Source organism: Thermobia domestica, chromosome 16, assembly GCF_964235325.1.
Source record: "Thermobia domestica chromosome 16, izTheDome1.hap1.1, whole genome shotgun sequence".
Lineage (NCBI taxonomy): Eukaryota > Metazoa > Arthropoda > Insecta > Zygentoma > Lepismatidae > Thermobia > Thermobia domestica.
Genome location: NC_137469.1, coordinates 177,099,767 through 177,120,489, shown reverse-complemented (window position 1 = coordinate 177,120,489; position 20,723 = coordinate 177,099,767). Strand labels below are relative to the sequence as shown.

At 36.1% G+C, this 20,723-nt stretch overlaps 1 protein-coding gene across 2 annotated transcripts in view; it reads right to left on the bottom strand.

Annotated features, from left to right (window-relative positions):
* LOC145672842 (uncharacterized) overlaps positions 1-20,265 on the bottom strand; it is a 32,800-nt gene extending 12,535 nt beyond the window's left edge. The window contains exon 1 of one of the 2 annotated variants that reach the window (XM_081741994.1): positions 19,421-20,265. In XM_081741994.1, the coding sequence (XP_081598120.1) occupies positions 19,421-19,943 (523 nt within the window). In that variant the 5' untranslated portion in view covers positions 19,944-20,265. The remainder of the gene's footprint in view (positions 1-19,420) is intronic. The other variant, XM_081741993.1, reaches the window with a different exon arrangement.
* Positions 20,266-20,723: the final 458 nt, after the last annotated feature.

Here is a 20,723-nt window from a genome sequence, read left to right as displayed (position 1 = left end):
GATGGAGGATCAATATGGCGGATCAAAAACACGAAACTTCTGAATGTAGCCACAAATAGCTGTTTACTAGGGTATTTTGGGTCGTTGGTTACGAATCTGAGGTCAAAATTTTTGAATTCAAGATTGCAGATCCAATATGGTGGATAAAAACGTCGAAGCCACAAATCGTAGTAGACTAGAGTGTTTTTAGATCGCTGTTTAAGTACGCAACATTCCTTGATACTTCAGCCACCATGTAGAATTATTCTGCACCCTTGCCCTTTACCAAACCCACCACAGATATCTTAATGCTGAACGGTGTTAAAATAATTCATCAATTATCTGTTCATTATTTTCATCATTTCGGTTTGCAGCATCTAATGTGGTACTTAGCAATGAGTCATCGGGATATCTAATATTCTGTAAATGTCGTGCATGGCCTAAATACCACAAGACACTTGCAACGTGCGCACATGTACCTAATGTACGAGCACCGCTTTGACATGTACAGTAGTAACCTTGAATAACATTTTGATCATAATCCTGGTCATTGTGTTAGTAGACAGAGGATACCGCGATGCAATTCCTTTACTGGAATATTTAGGAATTGATCATAGAATGCCCGCACTCCTACTACCACGTGAAAGACAACTATCAACAGAAGATGCGAATACTTCTCGACTGGTTACTAAAAGTCGATGGATAGTCGAGGCAAGAAACGGGCATCTAAGATCTGTTTTTAAGTTTCTAGCACAAACATTGAATCCGCAACATGCAAAAAAACTGAATAGTTTCTACCGCATAGCTGGAGCTGTTTTGAACAGATACCATCCCGTTATTTTCATGCAAGATGCAACCATTGAATTAGATAGAGAAATGGGAAATAGGTCAATCATGCCGAACGTTGTTAAAGCAAGAGTGGAGGTAGATAATCTTATTAGAAGTAACGGTCAATGGGTACCGCTGAATGATCAAAGCCTAATTGATTTCTCTGTACTTAACTTAAACTACTTACGAGATTTGACTGTAAGCACATATCAAGTAGATCTCTCATCCTCTTACGTCCAAGATAAACTAATATGAAATAAGGATGAGCAATTCCAGCTTGACGAAAACGTAACTGAACCGGGATTCCTGCGCATACGTGTCTACTCAAGGTTTCGCAATGCAACTAAGCATCAAGTTTTCATAGCATATGTAGCCAATGATGAAGATGACTAGGATTATGATCAAAATGTTATTCAAGGTTAGTACTGTATATGTCAAAGCGGTGCTCGTACATTAGGTACATGTGCCCACGTTGCAAGTGTCTTGTGGTATTTAGGCCATGCACGACATTTACAGAATATTAGATATCCCGATGACTCATTGCTAAGTACCCCATTAGATGCTGCAAACCGAAATGATGAAAATAATGAACAGATAATTGATGAATTATTTTAACACCGTTCAGCATTAAGATATCTGTGGTGGGTTTTGGCAAAGGGCAAGGGTGCAGAATAATTCTACATGGTGGCTGAAGTATCAAGGAATGTTGCGTACTTAAACAGCGATCTAAAAACACTCTAGTCTACTACGATTTGTGGCTTCGACGTTTTTATCCACCATATTGGATCTGCAATCTTGAATTCAAGAATTTTGACCTCAGATTCGTAACCAACGACCCAAAATACCCTAGTAAAAAGCTATTTGTGGCTACATTCAGGAGTTTCGTGTTTTTGATCCGCCATATTGATCCTCCATCTTGAATTCTAGAACTCTCACCTCAGATTCGTAATCAGCGATACGTGAAACCCATTATATCGTCGGTGAGACCAAAACTGTAGGTATTTCAACAGATACGCGCAACTATAAACTACAGTAATATGGAACATCCGTAAGGTAATTCGCGGGGGGGATATGTGGGGGGAAGAGGGCGGTGTCAAGTGGGGTAGTTTGATAGTCTAACATGTGGTTGTTTGGGGTCCTTGTTGAGTTGATTAAAACAACAAATTGTTTTACATGCTGAAATCAGTTCAATCCCCCCAGCTACTTGGAGGCGGTTTTTTGGGGGGAAGGAGTGGATTTCGGTCTTTGTGCCCATTGAGACTTTTGATCCACATGTTAAGAACTATCAACCAGCGAAGTTTCAACAACATTAGCCGAAAGCCACTTTCCATAAGAAAAGTGCGGGGTCCTTTCGCCGTACTATCCCCTTAGAATACTTCTTAGTTTTAAAGAGACAAACTACATAGACATAATTCAGTGGCAAAGGGAGACCTGTTATTTTTGAAACTCTGTTAGTGAGGATATTACCTAAACCAAAAAAAAATAAATAAATAAATAAATAAATAAATAAATAAAAAAATAAAAATAAAAAAACTGGAAGCTAATACTATAGAAGAATTAGTGATTTGTATTCTGGGGATTAAGAAAAAAAATCTTGTTAGGCATAAATATCTGAGGAGGTGACTGGTGACAAACTGTCAAAAGTTGTTTGTGAATCGAAAGCAAAAGCTGACGTTATCGTATTGAGAATAAGAGCACACAAAGAAAATCTGTATTAGAGACCTGCAATGACAACACTTGATTTTCTTTAAATAACCCCGTGTTACTGGTTATATGTCTATTAACTGACAATCTGAATTCTATTGTTGAAGGGCCGCGGTGGCTCAGTGGCAAAGCGTTCACCTCTGGTGCTTGGGGTCCCCGGTTCGATCCCAGCCCCCGCCAAGTGAACTTTGTGGTGGACAAACACCGTGCGCGTGGGTTTTCTCGGGGTTCTCCCGTTTCCTCCCACTTTCTTCATTCCACCATTTCATTCATTACTCATCATCACCGTCTCCTTTAGCCTAATCGGCAGAACCGTGGGACGTAAAACTTAAAGAAATTTTTCTATTGGTGAATGAAATAGCATTAGATACGTTTTTCGGTGGAAACAAATCCTCATAGCACTCACCAGCCCGTAATACAATTTAGAAGATAACATCAGCATTATCTAATCTTATTAATCATATTCATAGTATTATGGCGGATTTATAAATAAACAAACAAAAAAAACTTGCCGTAATGGTCCATTTGTGAGCGCAAGCCTGCTCCAGCGCTATCCGCTAGCGACGGCCTGAACTGTGTCTAGTCTAGCGGCGAGTGTGTGTTGTGTCCTTAACAAGCGCATCACGAGCTTTCTTGACCTACTGGCTGTCACGTGTTGTTTTCACGTGACTCCCCAGTTTGCCCCACGACACTGGGTGGGCGCCAAAAATTGGGAAGCACCGGACATGAGTAGAACGCTCTAACAACTACAGTACGCTCTTCCTCAGATTTATAAAATAGGAAGAGGAAAATACTATATTCATCTACAAAGATATGATTTAATCTGGAGAATCCTATTAAAAAAAAAAAGTTTGCGTCTATCGCATCATAATATAACATCACTAGAAGGTCGTAGTGTCACCTTATTAGCCAAAGTTCGTAAGGTATAGACTAGTGTCTAACTTTCTAACTTGCTACTTATAAACAATTAAAATCAGGATAAAACTGTTAATCTAGTGTTTAACGCTTTCAGCATTGAAGGCGTCTATATATATCTGTGAAACGTTGATCTCCAAGTTAAATAGGATCTGACTATATGAGTTCCCACCGGGATTCGTACTTTAGGTTTTAATAATGAGGGATGCTTAATTATTTATCTATCGTAATTATGTTGTGAAATGGTTGCTGTATGATTTAATACACCGCAAATCTAATTTGAAGCAAGTGTACATAAAGCTAGGTTTACCATATGTCAACATTTATATGCTTACATGTGAATATTTTGATACTAAAAATCTCCGCTCACTCACATTTTTCCATACATATTTTCACATTGTTTTATCCTCATAAATTTTTAAATGGTTGAATCTAGACACACCATGGCTCGGCTCAATTTCATATTATTGTGCTTACTATATGATTTTAGTATTTCAGAATCATGTGAAAGTATGTTGGCATTTTGGCATTTTTGAATAAGAAAACTATATAAAACATTCAGGAAGAGTGCGACAACAGATAACATATCTATATGTGACTCCACTAAAAAATTAGTGAACTTACAAAGGGGTCAGTCACATTTCTCATGATGGAAGAGATGAAGCAAACACAATTTCATAGATTAGGTGCTGTTTGCAATGACGATGCATATTTGATCTATAATGCTAAGATTTGAGTCACTTATATAGTTGTTACGGTACGCTGTAAAAAAATCGTTGTGTTATTTCAACGACATGCCTATGTGTTAACACGATTGTGTTAAAATATAACACAAACAGGTGGTTAGAACAATTCACTCTTCATTTGGAGTCATGTGTCAAATGCCAGTAGTTGAAATGACACACAGTTTGTGTGTTAATTTAACACAAGTGTAGAATTTTCGGTGTTGTTTTCTGCGTGATTGCCAAATTTGCTCGCCATCTAATTATAAAGGCTCATGTACTGAAGCTACAGTCAAACACAGTAGAAAGAAATACTTAAACAAATACAGGTATTCGCAAATTTTCAACGTGCAAACCGCACGATGTGTTCTCAATTGTTTTACATAATGTTTCTGAAGAAATATGTCAACAGCGAAAACAACACCGTATTACTGTGTCACTTTTACACTGCACTAGAGGTCACCAGTCAACATCGAGAACTGTGTTTTCAAAAATGGCGGAAAACTAATAGAAACACGATTAAGAGGCAAACATACTATAAGCATATAGGTAAGAGTTTCCTATCATTTTTGAACAAGTTGTTGGTGAAGGTTGTGTTTCAAACCATCAAGAAATACTTCACAATAATTGTTGGAAAGGAGGACAAAAACGTTCATGAAGATTCCTAAATGGAGTGTTCTGTAGTTTACTATTCTTATTTTAAAAATAGAATCTCCGGTCATCGTAAGCATGCACATCAAAAGTTTTTCTAACACAGAAAAATCGTTCCATTAACACCGCACACGGAGATATTTCAACACGGAAATAGGTGTCGTAGTAACACAGAACTGGAGTACAACAAACACCAAAAATGGTGTTATTCTGGTGGTCTGACCTAGAATTTTAACACAGGGAGTGTTGACTTAACACCAAAACGGTGTTACTTGTACGGCTTTGACCTTGAATTATGACACAGATTGTGTGTTGAAATCATACGAAAATGATGTTAAAATAACACAAGGACTGTGTTATATTAATACTTGACATGGTGTAATATTAACACAAAATAATTAACACGCCACACATTGTGTTACTTTCTTCGTATTGGTGGAACACCGCCATAAGTAACACTCAACACTTTTCCCCAGACTACCGACCCTGACATGGTGTCGAATCAACACCGAAAATAATAATACAGATCCGAATTTAACACCGGTCAACACCGATTGTGTGTTAAAAACGTAACACACCGCCAGTGTTAAACGCTAACACCGCGGGTCTGTATTGAAATTAACACCGCATAGTGGTAGTCACGCTGGAACCACTGCCCTGTGTTAAATTTGAGTTGAATTAACACAACCATTTTGTACTGTATATTTTCATTCAAAATAGAATCGGCAATTGAAGTAATAACTTGGAAGATTCCATTGTTAAAACTACGGTCTTTCCTTGTTTGTCAAAAATGTACAGTAGTGTGCTTGCTATAATAATTAAAAGTTTCGTGACTGTGCAAAAGTTGTCCTTTATGTATATTTATTCAGACACTGAAACCGAATTATTAACCATATCGACACGAATTTGATTTGAAGAATTCAGGTCAAAAAAGAAATCGCAATAGTAGTCTCCTCATCGACTGTTCCTAATTACGAAACAAACTTATTAAATAAGCTAAGCACAAGAAAAATCATCCCTAACAGAGGCCTACGAATAAAAAAAAAAGTAATCTTATTGCTGTAAGGAATTGTAATAATACACGTAATATGTATTATCCCTCATCAATATTTAGGTAAAGTGTTTCTGACTCCTGAAGTTCAAAAAAGTATTTGTTTCCTAAATTGATATTTCCCGACTATAATTACATAAAAGTAATCATATAATTTTCTGAACTTACACTTCTTACCGCGTATAAGCATAAAGCCGTTCAGGTGCTTACACTCAGTAGTTATATGAAGTTTAAAATTTCAATAGAAACATAGTTTTTCATTTAAATATAGCTGGCAACAGTGATACTTCTGAATGTACTCTTAAATACATAGCAATATATATATTAAAATACTAGGATTATATGTTTGTGGTCAGGAAAAGTTTATATGCTTGTAAGCAATCCTTTGGACAGTGCGTTCTCGGGAAATATAGGCTCAGATGCTGTTTTCACTGATCGATTGCAAATTTTGTGTAGATTCTAATTGATATTTTTTTAAATGGCCGTTATTTCTTTATTACATTTTTAGGGGTACGTTGGAAGTGTTGGAATTTCAAAAAAAGCATCATATCCTACGAGTTATACATTCCAACACCACACATTTGTTAATCTCTTCGGCGTTTAATGGTCAAAGACACGAAGGATAACCATTTCTCCAGTCTAAGATGAATCTTTATTGTTTGGAATGTTTTGCCCAATGAATACAATATAATTATCACTGACATTATAAATAATTGTGTGTGTATACATACTGCATGGAAGAAGAAAAAAAAAACACTAATCATACATGAATTAGAAACTCCAACCGGAAAAAGTAATCGAAAACATGTCCCCTTTATGGTGCCCGTTGCCGACTTTTATCGACGTCTTTCATTTGTCTGTATAAAGTTTCATGTAGATATGTGGTAAGGAGCAGGTTTAGCTAGTGTATAACTACAGATATAATAGAATATAAATTGTGTTCTACTCTTTTTTTAATTTTTTTTTATTTGCATGAGAAAACAATCTTGTTTAAAACGGCTATTGTGCCGCCATTTTGTTATTCCTTATCGTCTTATTTTAATACTTAATTTAAGAAACATAATACAATGAACTTTTTACATGATTCTTTGTTAATAAATTACTTCTCGCTAGATTAAGTAAATATTAAATTATACTGTGATTTTCCGGTTTCAGGGGCTCTTATTACCCTTAAGCAGAAGTTATTTTTGCTCTCGAAAGTAAGAAATTTTCTGGCCGACATTCGGCTGATACAGCAACACCTTTCTAAGATGGGAAAGGTAATTTCAGTGTTGCCAAGAAAGTTGACACAAAAAGCCACTAAATGTGAGGTGAAATGACTCCAATCTGAGTGAAAAGTCGCTAAAAAATTATTAGTGATATTTCGTCTCTTTCTCTCCTTACATAAGTCAAATGCAGGTAAATACACCATGTTAAGAGTGTTGAATTTTTTATAGCCTTAATTTTCATGAAACACAAAGAACAAGACATATGCGTTGCAGAGTAGCCTTTTCCGCGTGTAGAAAAGAATGTGGCAATGATGCGACTCACTTCTATTTATTACCCAAGGTAAAAGAAAAAAAGTGTTACAAAGTGGCGTATTTACCAAGACGTGCAGGTAATTACGCAAAGTCTAGGATATTACTAGAAACATGTAATAAATCTTGCAACTGCTTACATTGTTTGTATTATACGAACTCAAATATTACTATAGAACATGACTGAAGTGAAAAATAGAATATCCAAAGTGCAAGATGAAGATAAAAAAGGTAAATTGTAAAAACGATAATCTCCGAAGTGCAAATGAAGTTCTAAACTGAAAAGTTTTAGTCCATAAGAAAATAAACAGTGTCAGTGTACTGTGACTTAAGGGAAAAAAAAAACATCGATATTACATAGAACATGTGTGATAAATGAAAACATCTTTGTCTTCTGCAGTCAGTCCCGCACAAGCCCTGGCGTATTTCGATGCACTATGCTCGGTATTAATTATTAGCCATGGAATCACAAATACTGAAATTACACTCACAAAACAGTGTTCCTAGACGGACACAAAATAAGGCGTACATTCCTGTAAACAATTGATAATGTTTTGAGTTAGCACGATACTAATAACGGATTCTTGCCTCTCTTGAAATAATAACGCCCTTCCACGGAACCTTCCCGAAACAAGTAACACTGCACGGCGAGGCGGTCTCAGCGCTGTCTCCCGGAGTATTCGTCAAATCGGACTTGTCGAAGACCGTGGTACATATTGAAGACGCATTTTAGCGGATTTCGTCGGAAACGTCCCAACTCTGAACACTTGGCGTAATTTAGCTGCACTGACGTATATACCTGCAGTTACCTTATATATATATATATATATATATATATATATATATATATATATATATATATATATATATATATATATATATATATATATATATCAAGATAACGGATAAAGGCTTCTAGAATCTATTTTCTGTAAAGTATATCACTATATATATCACAGTACCTTGCCAATAAACTCCTTTTTGTACAACATATATATTTTACTTTATGGTCAATGTCACTTCAAAGAAAACCAAAATGTTTGAAAAACACATTAAACTTAAAAGTACACAAAGAAAAAACTTACAACCACTTCACCGTTTACTTGAGCTTTTAAAGATAATCGGCAATGCTGTATTACTTGTATATCTCAACGGAAGCTCTTCAAACTAAATGGCATTGAAGGTTAAAATTGTTCTCATTTGGAAGGTAAGACATAACCTATTAGAAAACAAAGCGGGATTCTGGAGTTTTCACACGCAGTATAGGCTGTATATTTGCCGAACTCATTGACGCTTGGCCTGATTTAAATAAGTAAAAGCAGAATAAACATATAGAAACTGCTTCCAACTAATAGTGTTCGATTTTTCACGATACAAAAGTCGCTAGGTTTGTAAATAAGTTACCAAATCATCGTTTAAGAATCACCAAGAAAGTCGCTAATCGGAAATATTATTTTTATCGCTATTCTGAAGTGGAATCCCCTAGATTTAGAGACCTTTACTCCAAACTGGCAACATTGGGTATTTTGTTGATGTACTTCATGCAGCAATGAAGCACAGAACAATAATCAACAGATTAAAAGCTTATGCTTATATAATTAGAAGCTTTATTGTAGCATCAACAGTGATTTGTGGGGGAGTTTCAAAATGAGACGTTGCAACTGCATGATAATGCATCACCTCACAACTCCCAAAATTCAGGCTGTTCAGGAGGTGGTTTTTATAACTGGAGTTACTCTCCTTGAGAGACTACTGTTATCCATACACTAAAATAAACATTTGACAGATCACAGATATATTCAAAAGCATAATTGTGGTAGAGTAATAAGAACTAGCATCAATACAAAAGTATTATTTCCCAGGGAAATTAAGTGACAACAGCTGAAGTACAGTGAATATTGGAAAGTTAAATCATGTAACAGTGAAGATAACTTGACACTCAAATCTCATTGAAATATTGATTTCAGGCGTTAGGAGCTCTGCCCTCTTATTTACATTCTTCCTCTGCCCTCTTATTTATATTCTTGCTCTGCCCTCTTATTTATATTCTTCCTCTGCCCTCTTATTTACATTCTTCCTCTGCCCTCTTGTTTATATTCTTCCTCTGCCCTCTTGTTTATATTCTTCCTCTGCCCTCTTATTTATATTCTTCCTCTGCCCTCTTATTTATATTCTTCATCTCACAAACTAATAAAATTTAACCGATAAGAAAACAACGAAGTTATTTTACTAATGCTAATTATCTACTTGCTTATTAGCATTAAGACAACATTGAAAACACACCACAGTGAGATTTTGCCTTGTGTATTTCTAGACCCTACAAGAACATTTTGGAATTACTTTCACACTTAAGAGCCTGCCGTACTAAAAATAATAGAAAATTTATCGTTTTTTTCTTTTGTTTGTTTTTCATAAGTGAAACGAGATAATGAAATGCAACTTAGCACAATCACAAATGCAACTTAGATAATGTTATTTTACAACAAAAATATATGAACTTTAAGGATTTTCAGTGTTGGCATTCATCGAAAAAAATGAAATGAAATCTTTAAGTTTACGTCCCACGATTATGCCGGCTAGACTAAAGGAGACGATGATGATGAGAAATGAATGAAATGGTGGAATGAAGAAAGTGGGAGGAAACGGGAGAATCCCGATAAAACCCACGAGCACGGTGTTTGTCCACCACAAAGTCCACACTGCGCGAGCTGGGATCGAACCAGGGACACCAAGCACCGGAGGTGAACGCTCTAGCACTGAGCCACCGCACCCCCAGCCATTCATCGAAATTACAGTGTTACCAGAATAACATTTTCCTCAAACTCTAAGTTAAGGCACCGACTACAGAACGAACTCAACTGCATTTGATTACGTATCATGTTGTTTTGGTATTCTGAGAATTACTTTTTAAATAACATTATTATTTAATTTTAATAACTGTATGTTAAAACTATTTTGTTTATTACAAACTAAATACAAGTATTCTTTAAAAAGTAGTTCACAGGATACCAAAATAATATGATACGTAATCAAATGCAGTTGAGTTCGTTCCTCTAGTCGCTGCCTTACCTTAGAATTTGGGGAAAATGTTATTCTGGCAACACTGTAATTTCGATGAATGGCAACACTGAAAATCCTTAAATCTCATATTTTTTGTTGTAAAATAACGTTATCTATGATTGTGCTAAATTGCATTTCATTATCTCCTTTCACTTATGAAAAACAAACAAAAGAAAAATGATAAATTTTGTATTATTTTTAGTAAGACAGGCTTCTAACGATACTTGTTTCAAAGTAGAGATTGCCAAAAATCCAGACAGCGTACCCGAACAATATATTACTCATTATTCCTTTTTAGCGAATAGCTGTTAATATTTTTCCCTTTTCTGTCATATTTCTTTCTGTTGTTTGTTATCAGATATTGTAAATCCAAATAAATTGATATTCCATATAATATGTGGAAAAAATATCGAGATATAACCATCACGTGCTTAATAATACGTATAATTTCCATTCATGCTCTACTTAATCCAGAGTAAAATTGGATACAGATTGATACAGAGGTCAGCAAAAAAATGTGGTTCGTTATATTTTTCTGGTCAATAGCTTCGGAAACGAATAAACCAATTTTAGTATATATTTCTGACATAGAGGGAAATCAACATTCTACAAACGAAGTAAGCTAGAAATCACACAGTCACAATTCATTCATTCAGTTTATACTTAATGACGTAGGAATATCTCTGGGATTGATGTAGCTTGCTGGTGTAGATGAATCTGCGTGTTTTTATTATTATTATTATTATTATTATTATTATTATTATTATTATTATTATTATTATTATTATTATTATTATTATTATTATTATTATTCGGTTTTTTCTCTGTCTTTCATTCCCATCATGCGATGGGCGTGCCGTAGAAGGTGAAGCCTTCTCTTTGGCCAGAGTGATATCGTTACTATGGGAAGAGTATTATTGTGAGTGGATACAGGTTGCTAGTATATTGTAGGTGCAATCAGAATGATTCTCAGTATTACTGGTGTTGTGTCCAGTTATCGGAAGTGCCACGTGTCATGGGATGGGTTGGTTTGAGGTGAGGTAGAGAGATTCGGCAGTTGTGTTATGGGAAAGCATGTATCGCCACTAAACCATTATCGATATATATGAGGATGGTTTCGGTATATTCGACGTTTAGGGTTGTGGTCAAGTGAATTGGTTTCTCGTTCATATATTGCCAGTAGATGGTCGATTGGAGGATATCCAGTACGGGGGAGAGCAGGAGTTTCATCTAAGAGGGCTGTGAGCATTTCATGTAATTTTGCTATATGATGAGTAATGTAGCGCGTGCGTAGGCGATATAGATGGTCCAGGATAGGAGGCATTGTAGTGCGTTGATAGAGCTCGGCATTGGGGGTTCGATAAGATAGAGAGTACGCAATGCGTAAGGCCTGACGCTCGAGGAGTTGTTAGGCGACCATAAAAGTGAGGAGTCACGGAAAGCCAAGCTAGATGACCGTATGTCATAGCTGATCAAACGAAAACTTTGAGGTGCACCTTTGTAGTAGCACCGCATGAGTTTGTCAAGGGGGAGTGATACCTTGCTCAAGGGAGGTTTAACTAACCTTCGTACCCCACTGCATCTCTGTTAAATTCAAAATCAAAATTGACATCTACTAGGCCCTAAGTTTGTTATATCAGAATTTCTGGAACTAATAAAACGTAGTTTACTTACTAAATGTTTTAATGTATAGCACTCGAGATAAAATACAGTATATTTAAACTAATGTATTTTCCAAAGATTTTCTGCATTTATCTTGCTATTTTTCACAAAACTACTTCTTTTTAATTGAGAATACATCCTCTATTAATGGTTCCTTTACGTATTATATCAGAACTGGGTAGAAAAACATGTTTATACATGTCTGGCCACAAAACTTAACAAGTTAAATGTTCAGGTCTGGCCAGAGAGGAAAATGGTATCATACGTTACGGACTGTTGTCCATATCAATATATGCATATTTATAAATGTTTTCGTTATAAACTTAAAAATACAGGACTTAGGAGAACTCGAAAAGAGGACAGAGCTCCTCCGTGGCTAAGCGGTTAGCGTAGGCGCCTTTGGCGTGGGAGACCCGGGTTCGATTCCCGGCGGGAGTTCAAGTGGTTCGGATTCCACATTAATCAGTAGGTCCATCTCATATAGCCTCGCTGCTGAACGGGACGTTAAACTCAAAATCAACTCAACTCAACTCGAAAAGAGGACATTAAGTTTGAGATCAAGATAGTTACAGAGGAATGTCACAATTTATTAATGAGTTCACTATAAATACTGAACACATTTTTCATTAGAAACATTAATAATTAGAAAGAAATTCTGAAATGGGGGGGGGGGAGAAATTCAGTTAGAGCTTATAATTAAAATCACCAGCTCAGCGTTAACCTTGAGGACTGAAAGAAAATAATGGTTGAACCTAGATCAACATGTCAGCTGCAGAATGTGAGCTCAAGATTTCCCTATTGTGAGAAAAGCCAATAGCTTCTTGGTTTGTTTAATCAGTTTATGAATGAATGGAATTTTATAATACAATGAACCAAGAAAATCACAAAAACAGACTCAACGTAGACCTATATGTAACGTACTTAAGAGTAATCATATGTGTAACTTATAGTATTATGTACTGCATCTCTACCCAAAAGTGTGTTAAATTCTTATTTTTATGAGGGAAACGAACCAGAAGCTAAGAAGTGGAGGGGGGCAGGGGAATGGAGAGTAACATTCATTCATTATTCAGTAATTACTACTGGATTTTCTTGCATTTCCAACTAGATAAGAAATTACAAACAGTAAGCAAGTGACTAGATAATGGAAATAGCCTGATAATACAGTTGAAATAATAAAAAAAATTGAAACTCTTTGAGAAAACGTAAGAAGATTGAAGTTCTAGTCTAAAAAGGTAAGAACTTTACTACTTAACTAAAGCAGTCTCTGTACAAATCCACGTGAGTGTTCAACTTCAGTGCATGAGGTCTTTGGTTCGATCTCAACTCGTACCAGGTGAGCTTTGTGATGGACAAACACTGTGTACGTGAGTTTCCTCGGGGTTCTCCTGTTTCCTCCCACTTTCTTTATTCCACCACTTCATTCATTTCTCATCACCGTCTCTTTTAGCTTAGCTGCCATAAACGTGGGACGTAAAACTTAAAGTTTTCATTTCATTTCATTCTTTTTTCTACTTCAGTAGTTCGAAACATTTTTGTATTATTTAACTACCTTCCTTTATAAATGTAGTTTATACTCTTTTGGATATTGTGTGTTATGCAGTATTTCATGGGCGTCTCTGGCGGGGGGGCGCGTCTCCCCAATATTTTGAAGTACAAAATATTCAATATTTTATTCTAATTTAATTTATTTACTAACGACAATAAATATAAATAATAATAATTATATTTATTTGGAATATAATATTCAACCTGTGAAAAAGTTTATAACAGAGTTCTTGATATACCTTAGGAGGTCGGTGAAGGTAAGTAGAAAGGTAACAAATGGAACGGAAGATAATAAGCAGGTTGGGCTGGGTAATACCGTTTAAATAACTTTCTGTGATGTCCCCTCCAAATTTTACATGCCAGAGACGCCAGTGCAGTATTTAGGCTATTTTTTAGAACAAATATTTTTTTTCCCTTTCAAAACAATACATCTCCAACCAAAATTAAATTTTTTGTAGAAAATCTTAAATTCAGTTAGATTTTTTCGCCGCGTTTCACCATGAAGCAAACTACCAACTACTCTATATTTTTGTGATATTTGTTCAGAATATAGTTTCTGGTTTATTATATAATGCATAATATATAATACACACAAAGTGCATAATTTTGATTACAATTTTGTTCGTACTTTTGTCGCTTCAATTGTAACAATAACGGGCCTGAAGAATGACTTTCCAACGAGTTAAGATGCACATAAGCAAACAATCCGAGGAACACCATGTTAATGTTTACCCACCGAGGGATTATTTTAATCATAATTCCTCCCCCGGCTTGCCAATAATGCATGTTCAAGCTTTACGAATAGTAATTACAACACCCAGCGCCAAAGGCGACGATTTCTCTGGAAATTTAGGGGGGGGGTCCATTCAAATGCAGAAGGCATATATGAGGATTTTTAAGACAAATTGCATTCAAATTATGTCAGATATTGTATATTCATAAATACAATGCGGGAGCTCACATGAGCTTGGGGGCCCTTGTCCACCGCACGTAATATCAAATACGCATAAAATATAATGATTTTCTTTTCAGATTTAGGATTCTTATCTTTATCCCTTTATATTTTATAACAAAAATGACTACATTATAGTGAATTTGGAGTACCTATTATATTGTCGATTGAAAAATCAATAGTGATCAACTCAGTTTCATCTTTCCAAAATGTGAATAAATAAATAAATAAATAAATAAACTTAGTTGTATTTTACGCTTATAAAATGCTTCGTATGGAATATTGAAAACAACGAAATTTTTCAGTTTTCCATCCCACAGATATACCGGCTAGGATAAAGGAGACGATGATGATGAGAAACGAAAGAAATGGTTTTAGGAAGAAAATGGGAGGAAACGGGAGAACCCCGAGAAAACACACACACAGGTGTTTGTCAACCACAAAATTCGCTTTGAGCGATCTCGGATCGAATCAGGGATTCCATGCACCAGAGGTGAACTCTCTACCACTGAGCCACCGCAGCACGTGTGAAGTATTGTATTGTCAGAAACATGGACATTACGCAAAAATGATGAGAAAAGGCTGTAAGCTTTCGAAATGTGGGTGTGGAGAAGAGTGGAGAGAATTAGACGAGTCGAGCAGAAAACGAATCAGGTTCTGTTCAAAATGGTAGGGGAGAAAAGAACAATTTTAGATGTTATTAGGAAGAGGAAGAGAAACTGTTTGGGACACTGGAAGAAGGAATGGTATCATGAGGGACGTGCTAAAGGGGTGTGGTGACAGGAAAGAGAAGGGGAGAGCGGAGGAGACTACAATTAATAAACGATATCAAAAGAGAAAGATCGTACGTGAAGACGAAGAGGTTATCGGAGGACCATGGAGAACGGAAGTTTCTCAGTTGTTGCAAGTGACCTGCCAATAACGGCAGAATACCTATGATAATAATGATGTATTCTAAGCGTGACCAACTTCTTGAAGCATGAATAACTTGGGAATATTTCAAATATAAAGATTAATAAATTAAAATCTTTAATAAGTTTTAGAATTAAAGGAATATTATTTTAACATCTCAAGTCTGTTTATTTTTTGGTTGTACAATTATTAATTAGGAAACAAGATTAATACTTGGGTACATTCAATGAATAATGTAGATATAGTAGGTTGTACACTCATGTCCAAAATTATTGTCGCATGTCTATAAATAGATTTTTGCAGGAATACAATTTGATACCGAATTCGTCCGGTATTTCATATAATGTTAGTATGTGTATAATCGGTAAAGACATGTATATGGCAAATTTCATGTCAAAAGAGCAGTAAATAAGAACAATAAAATTACGAATAATAAAACGAAAATAAAACTGTCTTGTCCGTTTAACAACACTTTGTTTTACTCATTCTAATTTTCGTATTTATAATTCTTTTCCTATGAAATTTACGACAAAAATACATTTCCCGTTATGCACATAGTATCAGTATTAAAAGTACAATACAAAATCATTATCAAATTATATTCTCACAAAAAGACAGTTATAGATATGCGACAATCATTTTGGACATGAATGTACCTATTTTGTTTTTACTAAAACATTGGAAGCATTTTTTTATTTATTTATTTATTTATTTATTTTTTTGCTTAACGTAACACAGTTATACTCTTTACGCTAAAGGATACGGATGAGTGATGAAATGAAATGCAACCTTTAAGTTTTACGTCCCGCGTTATGGTGGCTAGGCTAAAGGAGACGGGGTGATGAGAAATGAATAAAATGGTGGAATGAAGAAAGTGGGAGGAAATGGGAGAACCTCGAGGAAAACCCACGCACACGGTGTTTGTCCACCACAAAGCTCCCTTGGAACTTGAAGGACCCCATGCACCAGAGGTGAATGCTCTACCAAGGAGCCACCGCGGTCCCATGAGTGATTAAAGTGAAATATTGTGAAATTACTTTTATGTGCTTCCCCATCGGGAATCGTAACTAGGACCATGTGCACCAAAGGTGCACGCGCTGGCTACTAGACCAACAGGGGGCAAGCTAGCATTCTTCCCGTACATTTCCCATCAAATTATTACGATATTCATAACTGAACACGAAGCTACTGTATGTAATAATAAAGTGTTTACCTCTGTGCGTGATTAATAATTATGCTAAATTGCACAATTACATGATTGAATCTTAAAGCAGCATGAAATTTAATATAATTATTGCCTACAATGTTTGTATTTGAGGCATTCCCGTTATAGTTTCATGTATTTCATGCTCAACAGAGCGAAACTTATTTTTGTGTATTGTTTGCTTGCTTCTGTCCAAACATCAATGGAAACAATATTTGTAAATAGTAACGTTGCTGGATTTTTAACACACTTCGATGAAATTAGGTCTCGGAAGAATCTGGTTTGAAAGACCAGCGTAACCAAGGTCATGTTCGTATAAGAGTGAAGTTCAAAATATGGAAAACATTTCATACTTAACTGAACATTGTTACTATCGAATGCAAGTAATAAAATGATTTCCTAAAGTACTCTTATAACAGGAAGAAGCAAGGATATCTTTAAATTATGAAACTTCAAAACTCAAATTAAAATAATGCTAGAAGTGTGTTTTAAAAACTAGGTTTTGTTAAATATAAGGTATTTTTATTCGTTAGCAATAACTAAAGATTAAATTACGAAATAGATACTCATTTATGAAGCTAATAGATTAAAATTAGGATTTAGATGTCTGGGCTTTCGGCATCTATGGTCATTTAGCCCCTCACGTATGAGGGAAGACGTCCCTCGGCGAGCACACTATCCGAGGAAAGGGAAGGAAGAGAGGATTGGGGAAGGAAGGAAGCGGCCTGGGACCTATAAGTTGGGTACCACCTCGGCATTTGTCTGGTGTGAGTGAGGAAAACCCAGGAAAACCTCATTCAGGTTGGCTGGCCTGAAAAAGCGTGTTACACTTTTTCGACCGAGTGGTCCCACCGGGAATCGAACCTGGGACCGCTCGCACCGAATGCGGGAGCGTTAGCGACTACGTTACGCGGAGCCACTATGAAGCTAATACAGATGCAATTGTTTTAAAAAAAATAATAAGTTTAACAATTACTTTAAATCCTTATTGTAATTTAATGATGATGAGTTGAGTTTAACATCCCGTTCAGCAGCAAGGCTATATGAGACGTAGATATACTGATTAACGTGGAATCCGAACCACATCAGCTCTCGCCGGAAATCGAAACCGGGTCTCCCGCGCTAAAGGCGCGTATGCTATCCGCTTAGCCACGAAGGAGCTCATTATTGTAATTTAAATGCATATTATTAGTAATGATATGAAATGTGAACGTGAAATAAAAGCAAGGATAGGAATGGCGAAAGAAGTCTTTAGGAAGAAAAGAATATTGTTTTGTGGGATCTGAAATAAAGAGTTGAGGAAAAGACTCATGCTTTATGTGGAGCATCGTACTGTATGGGGCAGAAACATGGACATTACGCAGAAATGATGAGAAACGACTCGAAGCTTTCTGAAATGTGGGTGTGGAGAAAAAAGGAGAGAATCAGCTGGGTCGAGCGGAAAACGAATGACAGTGTTAGAAATGGCGGGGGAGAAAAGAATAATTTTAGATTTTATTAAGAAGAGAAAGACAGACTGGTTCGGACATTTTATAAGAAGGAATAGTATCTTGAGGGACGTGAAAGAGGGTGTGGTGACAGGAAGAGAGGGAGGGGTCGAAGAATACTACAGTTCAAGACTTGCTGCAGAGAACAATGTAAGTACCATTTTGAAATTGTTTCACTTATATACATATTTTTTTAAATACGTTTATGCCTTAGTTAGATTTTCATACATAGCTTCACTCCGTTATATGCTAGGTTGTATTTCTAAGCAATAGCATTTTCTATTTTGTGACGCTTGGCCACAATTTACTATATTTTGTCTCTACTGTTACAGTAACTATTGTTTTTGTCACTTACATTGTTTTCTACAGCGAGTCTTTAATTAATGGACGAATTCAAAACAGAAAAATCGTAAGTGAAGACGAAGAGGTTAGTGAAGACCGTGCAGAATGGAAGCTTCTCAATTGCAGCAAATGACCTGCCGATAATGGCAGAATATATATCTGATAAAGTAATTTAATGGGAGTGCTGGCTCAGCTGTACAGTGCTCACATCTAGTGCAAGGGGTCCATGCTTCGATCCGGGCCATATGAATTAGTGACACATTGAGTCCGTAGATTTTCTTGGGATTCTCTCGTTTTTTCCACATTTTCATTCTACTAATTCTGCTATAATGATTCATTCGTATTTGTCATCAGTTTCCTTTAGCCGAAAGATCATAAACGTCAGACGTAAACAGTGGTTGATTTAGCCTGGGGCCAGGTGGCGTAGGTCCCTCAGTTTTTTGACTGACAAAAATAATTTAAGCTATTTATTTATTTATTTATTTTGAAAGTTTATAGTAAACTTATGATACACCTATTATAACCTGGGATCTGGCTGCCCCGTTTTTTACCGTCTAGATCCACCACTGAACGTAAAGGTAGAAATTTCAATTTATATCTATTGTGATTTTATTTACTGATTTATTAACGCTATATAACAACTTCATATCCTGTGAACCAGTGGCGTATTTAGGGGGGGCTTCCGGGCTTAAGCCCCCCCGAAATCTTACTTACTATAGTAAAGTATATGAAATATCTTGCAGAATTTTCACATTTTCAGGCAAAGCCCCCCCCCCCCCCGAAAGTTAGCAAAGCTCTCCCCGAAACAAAATCATAAATACGTCACTGCTGTGAACATAATATAAGGATAAATTGTAGGTGCTGTAATATAAACGGAAGAACTTACCGTTACTATCTTCTTTGATTTCCATGTTGAAAATGGAATTCGCTTTACGTCCTTGCGTTAGGTGAAGCTTGTATCCAGGAAACACATTCAAGTTCAAGGCGTAACTTTTGAGAAAGCTTAAAATACCAGAGCTAGACCCGTCATCTTCATTCATAGACCTTCCAGAGGATTCTGTGGCTAGAAGCTTTGACAATTTCCCATCTTCTTTCTTGTACAACTTGGCTTTCTTATCCTTTTTGGATTCTAGTTGCTTTTCAGGTAACTTTTCGATTTCTACCAAACCATCGAGAAATGTCAAGCTTTTCCCAGAGTTTATGCTCAACACACTGTTTACAAAATTTGTTTTAAGGCAAGCGAAATCAAGGAAGGAAGAGCATTCCGTAACATCCAAAGGTTCTCGTTCTTGTAAATCACTTCCACTATGTTGTCCATTGGAAACATCAACCTCTGTTCTTTGTATCGCACTCACTACAGAAGAGCAAATAATAAGAAACAACACTAAAACATCCACTGCACACCTCATGTTGCAAAAAAAGTTTTTTCTTTGGTTGATTGTTCTGACACTGAACACCCGCCACCACACTACGCTGCTCCACACTTTTATTCCTTTATTCTCTTGAGCTGTCCTTTACTCACAGAGCTCTATCGCCATATGCCATAAGCATGTAATGAGAGACATCTTTTTATTCCGCAATTGTTTGGTTGTATGGTCAAGTAGGCGACAGAGCAACACCTCCCTTCCCCTACTGAAGGAATTGCAGCTTTCCAAAAATATTTTCAGTTTTATCCCTACTTTAATTAGTTCTTTCTTTTTTGAACAAAAGAACTCAGACGCAGCAGACACACCGCTTGCTTTCCCAGAATGTTTTTTCCCTCTTTTTCGATGTGTAACCTTGTTATTAATGAAAAGTCACTCTATCTCGGTCAAATTCTTTCACGTTTCAAAGGAGATGTCAGCAGTATGGAACGTACATTACATGTGTCTTCGACGTTTACTATTCTTTTCGTTTCATGTCCACGTTATGAAAGCGATTGCGTGCAAATATCTTTTTTTTTTTTTTTTTTTTTTTTTTTTTTTTTTTTAGGGGAATTAACTTTTTTTAAAATTCCTGTTTGTTGCTTTTCATTTGCGTTTCCTTGACATATTTTCTGTTCTGATGAACTATACAATGAGCGATTGACAAAATTACTGTCGTTTAATTATATCGATTTCAATACTGAACGTCACTTAGTTTCGCAAACGAACCACAGAGGAAGTGAGAAACGTTGCGTTTCCATTTATTAATTTTTAATCATGCTATTT